Raw genomic sequence first — 14,048 nt, 5'->3', positions numbered from 1 at the left:
TTTTTTACAAATTTTTTATCTTGATTACATAACTCTAAATGTGTGAAATCAGTTAAATGTGTTGTAAACTTTCTGATATATGGCAACTTGAGCACAGACTCAGTCCCCGTCAAATCATTATAAGTTTGTCTCTGATGCACCATGCCAAATTAGCAGAAATTTGATGCACCATGCCGAAGAGTTTCGAAACTAAACAAGGAAATGTTTCGATACTAGACGAAAGAAAATAACCAGGGCGTCATGGGTAGTAATTCTTGAAGGCACAGCTTGCAAATTTTCCGACAACGAGTTTTGATTAAAATTATGACATCATCAAACGCATGCGCAGTTTTTTAAATGCACAAAGACATGACAAACAAGTTTTTTAAATGCACGAAGACATGGCAAACAAATTTTTTTTAAATGCACTAAGACATATCAAACAATTTTTTTAAATGCACTAAGACATATCAAACAAGTTTTTTTAAATGCACTAAGACATGGCAAACAAGTTTTTTAAATGCACTAAGACATTGCAAACAATATGTACAGTGTATCTTTTCAACATAACTTTTACCCTTCTACTGATTTCAATAAATTGGTCAGAGAAAAGCCAGTATCCGTATTCAAGCATTGAAAATCATAATGATCAGTAATCAGTATTTGTGATGAACAGTAAAACTTGCAATAGGACTGATAATTAATATAATAATCTAAATAAACAAACAGAACAATTTTCAGTGCATCAGAGTCTCCTTAGCCAGGTTTTTTTAAGGAAAATCTAGAGCTGCACATTTTTGTCGGGAGCACTGTGTTGAAGGAACAATTATTGGTTCTTATAAGTATAAACAAAATGTACATGATGCGCAGGCACAGGTAGCTTGTGCTCCAGACCAGTGGCGTTGCCAGGGTTAGAAGATTGGAGGGGCAAAGAGGAGGCCGACAGCAGAGGATCTGGGGCTTTACCCCCGGGAAAATATTTGCTGACCACAACCTTAAGAATTTAAGAAAACGCCCCATTTTGCAAATGCGTTTGGAAAAGCTATGGCTTTTTTACGTGGCAATGGTTAACTGTCATATGTAGCTTTTTGTGGCTGACCCTCATTCTATAACTGTCTGCTTCCTTCACAATTCCTCTAACCTTTTTTAGTCTGAATTTTGTAAGGCGAGAAAGCACTACGTGGAAAAACTGATTTTCCAAAGTTATAAGCAAATATCTAAAAATAGTATAAGCAGTATGCATAGGTTATAAAAAAAATCCGTTATCCTTGGAGAGAAAATCAGCAAAAACCCTGACAAGCATCTGAGAATCCGGTTTTTTAAAGATTGAAGCGCTTCAGCATTTTAATTTCTATTTGATCGGTAATTTCTAAAGAACGGGAGGGACTTGCCTGCTCATCGCTACAACAGTTTAGGCCTATATAAAACACTCCATTCTAAAGAAAATCTTTCGAAATAATTTTATAATGTAATATCAATTTGCAAGTTCTAACTCAACTTGGAAGCAAAATTATAAAGTACATTATAATGAAAAACCAAATTTTCGAGCATGTGACAACCATTGTGAGTTCTTGGCTATATAGAATCACAAGAAACCAAAGTCAACTAAATGGAATCTTGAAAAACAAAATTGTGTTTGTGGAGCGATATTTAATAGCAATGTTATATATAATGTTTTGCAAACTTTATTATAGTCTTTTTTAGTCTTTTTTAGTTTTCATAGTCTTTGTTTAATTTGAGCATCATCTTTATTATCTTCTTATGTTTCATCATTTAAACTTTTGTTTGTTTTTCACTGCCAAAGTTTTCCTCGATATTTTGCACATTTAAGTAAAATTTCGGAACTGCACAGAATTTTCTTTAGAGCTGCACAAAAACTTTTACAACTGCACATTTGTGTAGAACTGCACGTTACAAAAACCCTGTCCTTAGCGATGGTGTGTCAGCAACTTGCTGATTATTTCATCATAACTGAGTGTCAAATAAGTCAAACTCATTATTCATTTAACCTTTCTTGGCCTATTGTTGACCGCAGCCTGTTTTTTACAAAATTGCGCTTTAAAAAGCGCAGCCGCAATAGGCAGACTGTAAAATAAATAAAAAACAACCACGAACACTGTGCATTTCAACTGCTATGTGTCAGAAAGATTGATACAGTGACAAGTTTCACATACACTTATGTAGATATTATATTTTTGTTCAACATTTTTCAAAATGTGAATTTATAACAGATTCATTAAAAAGTTCCTGTAAGCGGGAATTTTGGTTTTAAATCGGGAGAGCATGAAAATAATTAACAAATCGGGAGTCTCCCGCCCCAATCGGGAGAGTTGGAACCTTCGTTGACGCGGTGTGCACTGTAAAGCCTACAAAGTTATAAGTTTTCATAATAAACAATGGTGACGCCGATTGTTGCTATCTAGTCCAGTAACTAAGCAAAACTGCGTTTGTCAATCAGTGGTCGCATCCTGTCCAGGCGCATATTATCGCTGTCTCGAACGTCGCTCGTTGTCGCGCTCTAGAGTCGCTGATTAATCGGCAAGGAAGTTGCTGTGGAGTCGGAAAATCTGTTAGGGAAACATCATGTCGACGAATAAAGAGGTATTTGATGTGCAACCATTGATTGAAGAGTTGATTTCAGAAATATTTTTTGTTCGTCATGCCTTTAGAAACGAAAAACAAATTAGCCGTGAAATGCTTAAATTTTAGCTAAAGCTCTTTGATTTCATACGAAGTTAGGTGGATATCTCCTTTTGCATGTGATATTCAAAAACAGATACCGTAGGTGGCCATAAGAGACCATAAGCTTGAGGTAGCAAGCAACTCAATCGATTTGTGAAATGTTCCTAGTCGAGGACCAAAATAAACATTGGTGAAACAAAACAAATCGACCAACCGTTGGAACAGAAAATAGAATTCTCGGATTCGAGCAATTTGTATCTTCACATTTGGCAAAAATGGATAACAGAATTGGAACCTTCATGTTGAAATTAGTCTGTGCCAAAAATTTCAAATTGTTTGGGCCGTCAGGCTGCGAATTTCCCCATTTTTAAAATTTAGCTTTTCCTATACATTTTGATGGAATTTGTTGCTGTAGTGAATTTTCTGCAGCAGCAAGTTCCGGTCGACTCTAAAGAAACATCTAAATATTCGAAACAAAGTAACATGCGACCGAAAGGTCCAAACAACATGAATTTTTCAGTATAATTAATTCAAAGATGAAGATTTCAATTCTGAAGTCCATTTCGAAAAAGATCCGTAGATAGCGAGATACAAAATTGATGACGTCAACTTGGATAGAAATTCTTTTTAGTCCTTACCGCTATGGAAATTGCGTGCCAATTGGCTGAGTCAAATGCTTGCAAAAAAGGCTAGAACGATGATGAAGTCATGGCTTGCTAGCTAGGGGCTGAGTCGGTGTAGAGCGAATTCGAGCTGAACTGAGCGGTAGTCAGGCTGCTTAGACCAATCAAATCATTAGAAATTACAGCCAATCTGGGGGGATGCATATAAATTTTGTTGACAACCAATGAACAACCGAGTTAACTACCGCACAGATGAGTAGTACTGCCGCTCAACACGGCTCAAACGTTTCAGAAAGATGGGGGGATGCCTACATATTCTGCAAGTGGGCAAACTGTAACTTTAAAGATGATGTGTATTTTGTAAAATACACAAATATTGGTAGGAATATATTTTATAAGAATATTTTAGACCCAAATATTCTAAAATTTAAGAAGGCATCAGGATTAAAAGTCAAGCCTACAAAGTGCGCCAAAAGTATGATTCTTTGTTTAACAAAAGTTGCTCTCAATAATTGCAAATTTTATCTGGCTTTTTAAACTTATAATTTCCAACAGGTCTGATTTTCATAAGTAATTGTGCGACTTAATGCGAGTTTTAGGCGACATTTCCATATTCTGCCAAATGTATCTTTTTTCTTATTCTATGGCTAAATGCCGTAATTTTTTTGGTAACGGTTTGGATTTTATATTTATTCAATTTAGTAACGTTCTCGTTGCGTGTTAAAGTCACATGTTCTGTTAAGTCCTGTTGTGTTAGTGAACGCCTTTTTATGGCAATGTGTTTGTCTTTCAACATGTATTGTGATGCTCGTATTGTCCTGTTAATTAGCGTTTGTTTATGTTATTAGGTTATTAGTGTGTGTTGATCACGTTATGTATGAGTTAGTCTTTCTGTTGAATCGTTAGAGAAAACATCAAAGAACGAGTATATTTTGTGTGCTGCTTATTCAGAGCTTAGGCCTTTGAGCCCATCGCTCAGCCAACGACCTGGTTCTTCACCGTCATAACAAGAACCCTTATCGTTACACATACTCAGAATATTAAATAAGATTATTTGTTGCTTCTCAAGGTTGTTGTAAGGAAACTTGAAATTTCACTAAAGCACCGCTTGTGTCTTGAAAGTGGTCTGCATAAGGAAGTATAGAAAACAATAATCATTTTAGAAAACAGGGTGTGACCAGGAAATGGGTGTGGTCTAAAGGGTGTGGTCGACCCTCTATCTCATTTTGGCGGTAGTCCAATTTTTGGCTGGATCCGCCACTGTTAAAGATATTTCCAACATGACACATGTTAATTAACCTATAGTCTCAGAAACTTTTTCACCTGACTCTCATCGTTGAAAAGGGGCGCACAATTTCCAAAAAGGGGTGCCAGACAACTCAACTGCCCCTAGTTGCCCCCTTAAATCCGCCACTGATTGGTGGGTGACGGGCAAGCCAGGAATACCTGTAAGATCATTGGTTGTCGAGTGTTTTCATTTGTGGATTAAATCTGTTTAAACAAGGTTTTAATAAAATTTAATCTAGCCTTATTTCAATTGTAAACTAGCCATAGAAAGGATAGGCGTTGACTATGGCGAAACGGCTTCAAAGATAATAGAGATGTCCTGTGCCTCTAGGATATGTATTCCTCTTTTGTGTTGGGAAAATCAAACACTTGGTTGAGGTTGACAAGCCGTTTCAGAGAATTATTCCATGACTTTTAAGTAAAACAGGTTTAACGATGAAGTTTGTAGGCAATTTACGAACTCTGTTGGGGAGAACATTTTCAACGGAAGAGACTTGAGGTGAAAATTTCTGCCCTTAAACAGCATAAATTGTTTTGCCGAAAAAAGCTACACATTCAAATTTTGCCACAAAATTTTTATCTAAATCAAAATTATATGTTTAAATTAAGTCAGGTTATTGCCTCCCCCCTTTTTGAAGGCCTAACTTAACAGGATTTAACTGTATCGTGAAAGAAAACAGCGTGGCAAGTTTCCGCCACCATACACATGGACAGTTGTAGCCGATGAAGTTATTTTAGCGACAATCTATTGTGTGGTAGCCCGCACAGGCTATTGTGTGGAAGGAACAATTCGTGTCTCTTTTTGGCCACTGTATAATAACCCAGGGGCGGCGCCACGGGGTAGGGGTGGACATTTTCAAGCTCGATTTTCTAACTTTTCCAAAACTAGACTGAAAGCATAAGGGGGATGTAAGTGTTCTTCTTTGGGATCGAATCTTTTTCTCCATATTGATGGTCATTTGCGGTTTTTCTACAGATCTTAGAGTTGTGGTTCTTCTATGGTTCGGATCTCAGGGAGATCTTATGGTTCTTAGAGTGTTGTTATTGCTTTCCTTCTTTGTTAAAGGTTTTTAGCAATAATCAATTTTAAAATTTGTATCCAAACATTTTATAAGCAGGAAAATAAAATTGTACCTCTTCATCAGTTCCTCCCCTTCATTGTCCACCCCATTATTTTGGTGCTGGGGCTGCCCCTGTAATAACCCATTGTGAACTCAAATCAAGTACAAAGAAGATTTGGAGAGACGGTGTCATGAGAAGAACGAAAATGATCGTTGGCAAAACAGTAGGTGTATTCATGAATAAAAGCTTGCTTTTGCTTTCTCAAAATCGTTCCATCCTTGAGCTTCAAATCGATGTACGTTAGAATTAGATAATCGCAACGATTTAGATAGAAGGAGTTCTTTTCACCAGTAGATCTCAGTAGTAACATTTTTTAAAGGCAGGCGACACTGATTGGGTAACCTACCTGTTATGTTCTCGCGTTTCGGATTGGCCTATTCCGATCCACAGCTGTTTAATATACATTTTGTAAGCATTGTCGATCATTGAACTATTTTATACTCTTATTAGTGTCAGCGAAAAACAGGGATCATTCTAAGAAAAATTTACAACTAGTGGCGAACCCGTGACGACGCCACTGGTCCAGTTCCATTGACTGGGATTCCTTTTTGGTTACTCTGTGGTGTCTTATCTTGTTAAATCTATTTCTGTAGTAAATGAAATATATTCTCTGAATCGGACTGCTTAAAGTGGAAAGACGCAAGTATTTACTAAAAAGGGCGCTTTCCGGCGCACCAAAGGGCGTGGCTTCTAACAATTTTCGGTCGCGCTCTTTTCAACCCACCCACTTTCAACCCACCCATTTTCAGACTGGTGCGAGGTGCCTGCTTGCCTATACCTTCTTCCCAATAAAAATGATCCATCTCGATCCTTATTTGTGCAGTCATAAACATTTGACCTATATTTGATGGATACAAGTTCGCTTAACACAGTAATATTATTTTGAAGCAAAGCATATCAAAACATTTGACTCATGAATTTCCACTTAAGTCGACAAAGCAGCACGTAGTAATACCCTCGTTGCTTTTAACTTAGAGATTATCAAAGATTAGTGCGCGAGCGTCAGTAATGATTTCGATGTCGTTAAGGTCGCAGATGAAACTGTAAACAAGATGGGATGCTGCTCCAGCAATGTTATACAACCAGAGAGCATTGGGGGCAAAAATGGCGTCCCACGAGATTCAAGCCTTGGGAACAAAGAAGTTGAAATCATTCAAAACAACTGGCAGGTTGTGGAGCAAGACCTTCAAGGGAATGGTCTGCTGCTATTTAGAAGGTAATTTTTAAACGCAATAGAGCAATTCTGCTGTTTGAACACCTCTCTGATTCGTAACATATGTGTTTGAAACTTTGTTTCGCTAATGTAAATAGCACATGAAAGCTCTTCTTTTTTGGTAGATTGCGTGTGTAAAATGAACTTTTTTGAATTTATTGTGGCTGTATAGGTTGCCACAAGGAAGTGTGATGATTGCCAGAGAGAAAATCTTCTGGCGAACACCTAAACTGATTTACCAGATTCTATATTTCTAACAGTTGAATATGAGACGTGTATCTTTACCCCCAAAACAAAAGTTTAATGTTCAGTTAGGCAAAGTGCAGTATTTCACAATTTGTCTACAATATACCTAAATATGGCTTAAAACACATGCAATATAAAATAGGCCACAGAAGCTTTTGCAAGCCTCTTAGGCTATCGGTTAGTGGTTTATGACTGTTAGGTCACGAAACCTGCCAACGTTCTTGACCTCATGACTAGTTCTTTTGGGATCGGTTCGTTTCCGCTTTTTATAAAAGACATTCTGTAAACAAAAATATTACCTTCAACCATAGTTATTAAGATAAACAATCTGTAAGAAAATAGTCGGAAAGGAAATATGATCTTTGTCAACGACTGAAAATTCAATACTTCGTTTTCTGAACCAAGAATAACAGCATTCTTTAAAATACAAATTTGATCAAAATATAGCAAGAATTCATTGGCAAGCTTGAGAAGATTCTTGTTACAGTTAATTGTAACATTTTCTATTTCAACCCAGTCAGTACCAGGCCCCTATATATATTGCAACCGTAGCGGAAATTCTGATTTTCATTTGCGGGGCTCAAGCCCACGATATTTCGACCAAATATCACCTTGGATGGGTTTTCGGCACGTTAAACATTTGTCAATCGTGCATCAATAGCACGAATTTTCCATTGAAAATGATTATTAGAGAGAGGGCAGAGCCCCCATGCCCCCATAATTTCCACCTCTGTATTACAATCATTTTCCATGTTGCCTTTTAATGTTCCATTGTCACTGAAATAAAGATCGTAAAATGAACACTTTTGGGAAAAGATTTTCAGGTTTAAGAAGCTATCCGAGTGCTAAAAAGGCTTCTTGTAACTTGATAAACTTTGGAGGTCATTTGAGGTGTTCAGATTTGTGTGATTTCCCAGGTTGTCTAAAATCTAAATTTATGAAATCATCTTAATTTTAAATTTCATCAAAAGAGAGCAAGCAGAAACAGTAGTGCAAAGTCTTGTTCATTTTAATCTCATTTCCGCATTGGTGGTTAAAAGGATAAGAAAAAGATTTTCAAGACAAAGTCCATCGCTGTTAGTGTTTTTTGTTAGAGGGCAGATTTTTCAGTTGAAATAAGTCTATCATTTTTTCTAACCTTCATGTAATCTGCGTCATCGATGGATTAATGCCCATACAATTTTGATTTAATTTAAAACTAGAAAAAATAATCTTACAATTTAATTTATCAATTTTGAAAATAAAGGGAATAAAATGATAAATATACGTGGCTATTCTCGTTAAGTAGAAGCTCATGTAATACAGTTCTAAACCTATCAAAGAAGAGGTTTTGGTATTATTGGCCTATTTTTTATAAAATTATGTTCAATTCAACTTGAGATTATCGTTGCATGCTCCTTGATCCAACTGAACATAGAATGCAAAAGGATCAAATCAAAACAAGGAGACATTAAATTGTTGAGATCTGGTACAACGGGTACCGCACCAGGTACGTTGCATCACCTACCAACCCGACTGTAGGTGTTTCAGCGTACAGTCACTATTCACGTCATACAGCCATGGGCGCGACCCTCATCGTCGTCAGTGACCAGTTGTTAGCTCCAGCGTTTTCACTGGTACTCATTTACCGACCTCGAAAGTGGTATGACCTCACAGGGAATCGAACCTGAGTCGCTTGCGTGGTAGTTTAAAGGATTATCCATTGCGTCACAGCCGCAATGATCTGGCCACACATGGAAAATGCTTAATAGCACTCCAAAAGTAGATATTGCTGCTGTTGAACATTTCACGTGATATACGCTTAGACTTACTCCATGAGCCTCTGTTTCGCTACTGCCTCACTTGACGGACGCTACAACAGAGACTCATAATCCAAAGTACTCAAAAACTGGCGCTCAGGACAACTTTTTGTCCTACCAATCACAGAGCAGCTTTTCAAAATACGGTTTTCTGATTGGCTGGCACCTCAATTTCTTTCATAACGAGGTATCTTTTTAAAAACATCCTAACCCCCGTGTTGTTAGCGTTACAAAATATCACTGTCGAGAAATGGCAGAAAACTGTTGGCTGTTTTCGAAGATTTTGAAAGTGAATTCTATTGCAAAGCGTACAATGAAAAACACGTTTTTGCGTTCGCCCTCTACTGCATATGGAAACACTTTGTATCATTTTTGTATGAAATTTTTGTCCCGAGGATATGCCTTAGTACACTCCACTCTCAGAAGTATCGCGCTGGCTTGACGAAAAGAATTAAATGACGACAGCGTTGAAAACAACCTGACCAGTGAATTTTGAACTTCACCTTTGTGAAGCCACTAGGCGCTAGTTTATAGCCAAGAACCAATTTAAAAAAAAAACTTTAAAAAATTAGCAACACTTTTCATCAAATATTTGATAAATTACTTTAAAAGATCGAAGTGTCGATTTTTTTATCGGAGAACCTTGAAACCATAGTGAGACCTGCTAAAATTTAATCAAAAATAATGATTACAACTTTTGTTAAACAGGATAAGATAATTTTGTATTTCCATACAAATTTATAATAATTCTGTCAATGATACACCAACAACCGTTAGAATTAATTGATCCTAGGGATTTCCTGTCGACGATACGTAGAGTAAAAGGACTTTTCCTTCATACACCTAAGGGATTTTTCTAATCCCAGTCCAGATAAATTCGGCCCTACCTACATGGAGAATGCACCCTGATATTGGAGAAGTTCAGACAATAAACACCACAACTCAGTGAATATAATTAGTATATACCAAATTCAATTGGATGCAAGCATGTTTACTATAACCTAATAAACAGTCAAGACAAAAAGTCACTTTGACAAAACTGAAGTTATAAATGATACTATAAATGAGTTCATATTATATTCTTGAAAAAGTCCACAATGAAATTTTACTTTATTGGGAGAATTGTCTGTCTTCATTGAGTTGTCATCTAGAACATAGACATAACAAAAAATTACTCACAATAACAAGAGGCACAACTTTATCCATTTTAATATCCTAGTTTTTGCCGCGGTCCTAGCTACAAGGCCTAGTTCAAAATTTGGCTTAACTTACTATACTTGAAAGTGACATCAAAATTGAACTGGTCTGGAAAATTTATTGGTAGAATAAACGCCTTGAAAAAAATCGGCCCTTGTTTTTGACCTTCCTGAACCAAGCCTTTCTCCTTCAGTTACTTATCTATCTCCATTAATTTGACTTAAGATATCATCATGGAGCTAACAAACTTATCCACGTGTTTGTTGCCAGCCACAAGGCACAGTAATTCACGCAAAGAAGTGAAATAAATTATAAAAATCTTTCTACATGACTTCTTTGAAAAAATTACAGAAGAATACTGCAAAAAGGATAACTTACTGTTGCAAAGTCTTCACTGTAACTGCCACACCAGAGAAAATGCAATTCCCAGAGAAAAGAAGAAAAAACCATCCATACGTACGAAAAAACTAACATCTTTACACGCGAATGAAAAAGCTGTGCAAATGTGCAAATCAGGGGGGTGGATTTGGAAATATTTGAAAAGAAATCGAGAACGAGACAAAATTGAAGTTGCCAGTTTTTGAGTACTTTGGATTATGAGTCTCTGTTGTAGCGTCCGTCAAGTGAGGCAGTAGCGAAACAGAGGCTCATGGAGTAAGTCTAATATACGCTCATATCTTTTTAAAAGAACCTGTCAATCGATAAAATGATCGAAAATTCTTTTTCTAAAGATTGGCTTGTACACCGAATTTGTAAGACGATTGGACACCAATTTTTTCTATAGATGATTGATTGAACTCTTTGTGACTTGTCGAGTGTTCTTATTCATGTTATTTTCTAACCTTTTTTTGTATTTCCAAAAAGTAGTTCTTCATCATTTGGCTATTATGAAATTTTAAGAAACTTTGAGTACTAGGATCAACAGAAAAATCAAGCAACTATTTGCTTATCCCGAGATAAGCGTCTTATAAAAATTAGAATAACTTCATTAGCTGTTGCAGTCAAAGAGGCCTTCTTTGCCATTTGGTTTTCAAAGACCATTTTCTATTGCCTGATTTGGTTTGTTGGCAACTCGCTCACTTCAGAATCAGTCTGATGTGATACTTTTTTGAGTTTCCTTACTGATTCCAAATCCCAATAAATCCGGAACTTGTTGAAAAAATAAAAAATCCTGATATCATTCATATAGTAGAGATAGTTTGTGATGATGTGCACCAACCATGATCCAAAACAGTGCTTGCCTTCCACCAAACAATGCTCAGCAACCAGGAAACTTCCAAAACAACAATCAATAAGAAATCATATGATATTTGATGTATGCATCCCAGTCAAAACGTTTCTCTTGGTCCGAGGCGTTCGCCTTCCAAGCGTCACTTACATGCGTAGCTTCTTATAATTTGCTATGAACTCATAGATTTTCTGGTTTGCGTAAATGTCTGTTTGTCCCCTAATGTTTAACTAGCTTTTTTCTCACGGTCTATCCAGTCAGATAACATTGTGGTCCCGTTGAGATTGTGGACAAGCAGTTAACATTGCTTTGATTTTTCGATCAATTATTCGTTAAAAGACCCTGATTTATACCCGTTTTGTTGTTTCTACAAAGATCTATGGTTAATCAGCTAGGATTGACATAGCAAAAAATCATACGTCATGCAAAATATCAACAACCACACAAGAAATGACTAAAGAAACAAGCAGATTAGTTATTTTAAATTGCATATTTTCCTTGAAAAGTTCCTACATCTTGAATATTGAAACTGGCAGATGTGGCAAAGCGCCAGCTGCGGGTAGACATTGATGAGAAGTATAACGAATTAAATAACATATAGGTCTAGTCAGAATGATAATGATTGAATGGACATTTTGGCAAAAATTTTAAGACACAAACTGCCATTAGGAGTGAAATATATAGCAATTTGTAAGAAAAATAGCCTTCTTAATCCATTCTATTTTTCTTTAAGATTTTCAAGATAAGTGATTCATCATGTTTTAAACGTCTGCTAGTACTATACGACCAACAAATGGGTCAAAAGCGGTAACATAATGCTGAGTAAATACCATATATTTGTATCCAAAGTATACAACCTGAGTAATTATGCCATGCTGATTGGCCAAAGTACTACTTGATACCGAACAGACTTCTTCATTTCGTGTTGCCATTATTAATCATGTTACACAATTTTGCAGGCTGTTCAAAGAACACCCTGATGTCAGAACCAAGTTTTATTTTGCTGTTGAAAACAATTTGGAACTCGATGCAATCATGGAAGATGACAGGCTGGCGAGACATGCGAAGGGTGTAATGGATACAATCAGCTTTGCTGTTAGCTCCTTGCACGACCTCCCCTCCCTTGTCCCCATATTGAAGCACCTTGGGGCAGCCCATGCAAAATTTCAATTGCAAGAAGAGCATTTCCAGGTAAGGAATCACTTGCCATTGGCGCCAGCTTGAATTCTTTTCGTTGTTTATAGGCTACTTTTCTGAATAGAGTTTTACTATAAACCTTACCAAATAAGTAATACATGTAAAACTAGCTTTTGAGACAGACCCTTGTGTAAGGTGCACACGAGACATGTCAAGCGTGACATATAGTTTAGCTATTTGTCTCAACTGTGCAGTAGTTTTTTGTGAGATTTTGTGTAAAAATATCAAACCAATTTGATATTTTTGTCACCGGTGAAAATTTACTCACCGTGCGCAGCGGTCTGAGCATTTTGCTCATGATCTCAGCAATGCTACGTGTACCTTATAGTCATTTAGACTTTTTAACCTTTATACCACGAAACATAATAGCGATTAATATTAGTTTTTGAATTGATAATTTAAAGAATCCAGACCAAAGTACAATGTATTGATTAGCGACCTGGCGAGCCCTGGCTGTTTTTGAGCCAATTGTGGGTAGATAGACACTCTTTTCTATTTTGTTTGATTATTTTAATGCTTTCTAGATATGTAAAACATTTAAAAAATCTAAAGTAAATAATCATCTTATCACCCCTTTGGCCGTTCCTTTAGAAGAAATTTAGGCCTTTATGCTACCAGTTCCGAAGTATTTTTAGCGACAAGGAAAATGAACAATTTTATCACAGTGTACCAAATTGTTATAACATCAAACTGTGCAGTTTTTCTTCTTAAGTTTTGGACGTGTGAAATGCGTTTGCTTATGAGTGACCCTTATAATAGATATTTCACAGTATCATATGGCCTAACACAATTCACAAATATTTTGTGCCGTAAAATTCATAGCCTTGTAGTCACCTTATTGATGCTGATATTGAATATTTATGCAAATTTTTAATTAGGCGGTCGGTGGAGCGCTGATCTGGACACTGGAAAACGCAATTGGTGGAGCCTTTGACGAATCTTCAAAAAATGCTTGGCTCACTCTTTTTGGTGTTGTTGCTGAAAACATGAAAAAAGGTGCAGCAGAGATTTAGAAGAAGTCTTGAGACATCCCATACGACCCTGGCAATTCCATTATGTATCACTCTTAAACCTTCGGAAAAACGATACATTTGGGTTTTTTACTGTTGAATAGCAAGTGATTTTGTATTTATCCAGTTTTTCATTAGATTGCATATATTTACTGCACGACTCACTGTGTTTTGCTAATCTTTACGAATCGAGGCTTGACGATTTTTGCATATAAACATCAAACCCGTTTTAAAATAATCATACAAACCGACAGGTTATGTTTCGTTACATAAAACCTGCTTAAACATTACTCTGACTTGGTCTAGTCGATTAATGTTACATGTTAACTTTGCCTAAGCAAATCACATAAGCCTATAGCTGAATTCATTCCAGTATTTTATCAATTATTTAATCGTGCATGCAACTCCAGTCATTATTACACCCTGCATGTCGATTTTTGAACAAAATACCTCAAACCAATCTCT

The 14,048-nt window shown here is 36.5% G+C and overlaps 1 protein-coding gene across 1 annotated transcript; it reads left to right on the top strand.

Annotated features, from left to right (window-relative positions):
• Window positions 1–2,421: 2,421 nt before the first annotated feature.
• LOC135690793 (neuroglobin) lies at window positions 2,422–13,743 on the top strand. Its single transcript, XM_065208457.2, has 4 exons — window positions 2,422–2,580; window positions 6,722–6,909; window positions 12,336–12,567; window positions 13,452–13,743. The coding sequence occupies exons 1-4, from the start codon at window positions 2,563–2,565 to the stop codon at window positions 13,584–13,586; spliced, it is 573 nt and encodes a 190-aa protein (XP_065064529.1). The 5' UTR covers window positions 2,422–2,562; the 3' UTR covers window positions 13,587–13,743.
• The last annotated feature ends 305 nt before the right edge of the window (window positions 13,744–14,048 follow it).

Source organism: Rhopilema esculentum, chromosome 10 (genome assembly GCF_057945365.1).
Source record: "Rhopilema esculentum isolate cy_ngs chromosome 10, ASM5794536v1, whole genome shotgun sequence".
NCBI lineage: Eukaryota > Metazoa > Cnidaria > Scyphozoa > Rhizostomeae > Rhizostomatidae > Rhopilema > Rhopilema esculentum.
This window is presented reverse-complemented; position numbering and strand designations above follow the sequence as displayed.

What these genes read in the sequence shown, in the direction of transcription:
- LOC135690793 (XM_065208457.2), top strand. An exon ending in GGTCTGCTGCTATTTAGAAG is followed by an intron (nt 6,910 to 12,335) that starts GTAATTTTTAAA and finishes ACAATTTTGCAG; the next exon opens with GCTGTTCAAAGAACACCCTG. An exon ending in TGCAAGAAGAGCATTTCCAG is followed by an intron (nt 12,568 to 13,451) that starts GTAAGGAATCAC and finishes ATTTTTAATTAG; the next exon opens with GCGGTCGGTGGAGCGCTGAT.